Source organism: Furipterus horrens, unplaced genomic scaffold (genome assembly GCF_987537825.1).
Source record: "Furipterus horrens unplaced genomic scaffold, mFurHor1.1.pri manual_scaffold_17, whole genome shotgun sequence".
Lineage (NCBI taxonomy): Eukaryota > Metazoa > Chordata > Mammalia > Chiroptera > Furipteridae > Furipterus > Furipterus horrens.
The window spans coordinates 76631300-76633532 of NW_028327187.1; the positions used below are offsets into that span (position 1 = coordinate 76631300).

Here is a 2233-nt window from a genome sequence, read left to right on the forward strand (position 1 = left end):
CTTAGGAGATGGTAATAGATACAATTATAGGCAATATTTAAAATAATTCAGGGCTCATCTTGTATGGTTCTTTCATCCTCAGTGTTACTTCCATGTATAAAAAGTTTGATTCTGGAGGCACACTGTCATTTAGAAAGAATTACCTTCTCAATAAGCTAAATCAGCTTATAAAATGAGGAGAACTGCCAGATGATTAGCCTTGGCATCCTTGCACTCTTCGGAAGCCCTTTTTCTTATTATTCTACAGATAACCTAATCTCTGTCCTTTACACCTCTACCACATCTCTGCCATTATTGCATCTTGCTTGCTTGCCTTTATACATTGATTCAAGCAATATCCTTTCTCACCTGTTTATTTATGCTTATCACAAATTTCAACAAAGAGTAAAATACACACACACACACATATGCAAATTATAATGGAAGACATTTGAGGCTTTCTCTTGTATATCAGCATATCAACATTGCTTCAGGAAGTGACCTTTACATTTGAAATTAAGGTCCATTTTTATTAGAAATTTGATGCCCAAGGCCTAGGTTTCTCTCTTAGCACACTTCTGAATAAGCTAGCTGCTCCTGTGACCCTAGTCATATGACAGAATACAAAAGAAATCAATGATCTGATCTTTGCCCCCAAAGTGCTTTATAGTCTGGATGGGAAGACCAGACTTGCCTGTAAAGAGATAGGTGAGGTCAATTACAGAATAAATGTGTAACATGAAATCTACTGTGAAGTAATCGAAGGTAGTGGTGATGATAGAGCCAGAGCTTTGCAGGTACCCTGCAAAGCACTTGTGTCTGGGTGTTCTCATTAATTGTTTCTGTTCCTTCTCTCCTAGGATTTTCTGATGTTCCCTAACGTCCATGTAACTACAAGGGCTCTTTATCACCATAAGTGCCACTCTGACCCAAAGCCGCTCAGAACACAAGAATCAAGGCGAAATGGATGCTGCAGTGACAGATGATTTCCAACAAATTCTACCTATTGAACAGCTGCGCTCTACTCATGCTAGCAATGATTATGTGGAACGGCCTCCTGCCCCTTGTAAACAGGCCCTCTCAAGCCCTTCACTTATTGTGCAAACCCACAAATCTGATTGGTCCTTGGCTACCATGCCCACTGCTCTCCCCCGCAGTCTCAGCCAGTGCCATCAATTGCAGCCCTTGCCTCAGCATCTGAGCCAATCTAGCATTGCCAGCTCAATGTCTCATAGCACCACTGCCTCTGATCAAAGGCTTTTGGCCAGCATCACGCCCTCACCTTCAGGCCAGTCCATCATCCGAACCCAGCCTGGAACAGGGGCCCACCCAAAGGCTGATGGTGCTCTGAAGGGAGAAGTTGAGCAATCTGCAGGGCACCCCAGTGAGCACCTCTTCATCTGTGAGGAGTGTGGGCGCTGCAAATGTGTCCTCTGCACAGCATCTCACCCTCTCCCCTCCTGCTGGCTGTGCAACCAGCGTTGCCTTTGCTCTGCTGAGAGCCTCCTCGATTATGGCACCTGTCTCTGCTGTGTTAAGGGCCTCTTCTACCACTGCTCCACTGATGATGAAGACAACTGTGCTGATGAGCCCTGCTCCTGTGGGCCTAGCTCATGCTTTGTCCGCTGGGCAGCCATGAGCCTCATCTCCCTCTTCTTACCTTGCCTGTGCTGCTACCTGCCTACCCGTGGATGCCTCCATCTGTGCCAGCAGGGCTACGATAGCCTCAGGCGACCAGGCTGCCGCTGTAAGAGGCACACCAACACTGTGTGCAGAAAGATCTCTTCTGGTAGTGCACCCTTCCCCAAGGCCCAGGAAAAGTCTGTATGACCTTCCCACAGAATGGATACAGAGCTTTCTCCTAGCCCCCATCAACAAAACATCGGCCTCATCTTTGAAGAGGGGAAGGAGGAGTAAAGTAGCCAAATTTAGGGCCTCCCCAATTTTGTTCCTGCAGTGTCAGGGGAATGGCCAAGTACATCCTTGTGCAGGATGCCTTGTTCTTTCTCACAGTATCTATCCCACTTCTCTTCAACCTTTTTGCACGCTGCCATCTCAGCCTTTATGGCTGTCATGGCAAATTCAGGTGATATATAGACATGAGATTTGAACACTGAGGACTGACAGAGCCAGCAACGTGGAGGTTTAGGGGCTCCCCAATGTAATGCCTCTCGATGCAGGCTCTGAGCATTCCTCTGCTTTCCACAGTGCCTTTGGAAGCTTTCTTCTCAGATGGTTTTCACAGGTCCATGTG

The 2233-nt window shown here is 46.8% G+C and overlaps 1 protein-coding gene across 1 annotated transcript; it reads left to right on the top strand.

The window, feature by feature from the left end:
• The first annotated feature begins 849 nt into the window (after positions 1-849).
• On the top strand, positions 850-1990 carry SPRY3 (sprouty RTK signaling antagonist 3). Its single transcript, XM_090265005.1, has one exon. It carries the CDS (start codon positions 943-945, stop codon positions 1807-1809), a length of 867 nt encoding a protein of 288 aa, XP_090121131.1. The 5' UTR covers positions 850-942; the 3' UTR covers positions 1810-1990.
• Positions 1991-2233: the final 243 nt, after the last annotated feature.

Coding starts and splice junctions, on each gene's coding strand:
- SPRY3 (XM_090265005.1), top strand. CDS start 943: ATGGATGCTGCAGTGACAGATGATTTCCAACAAATTCTACCTATTGAA.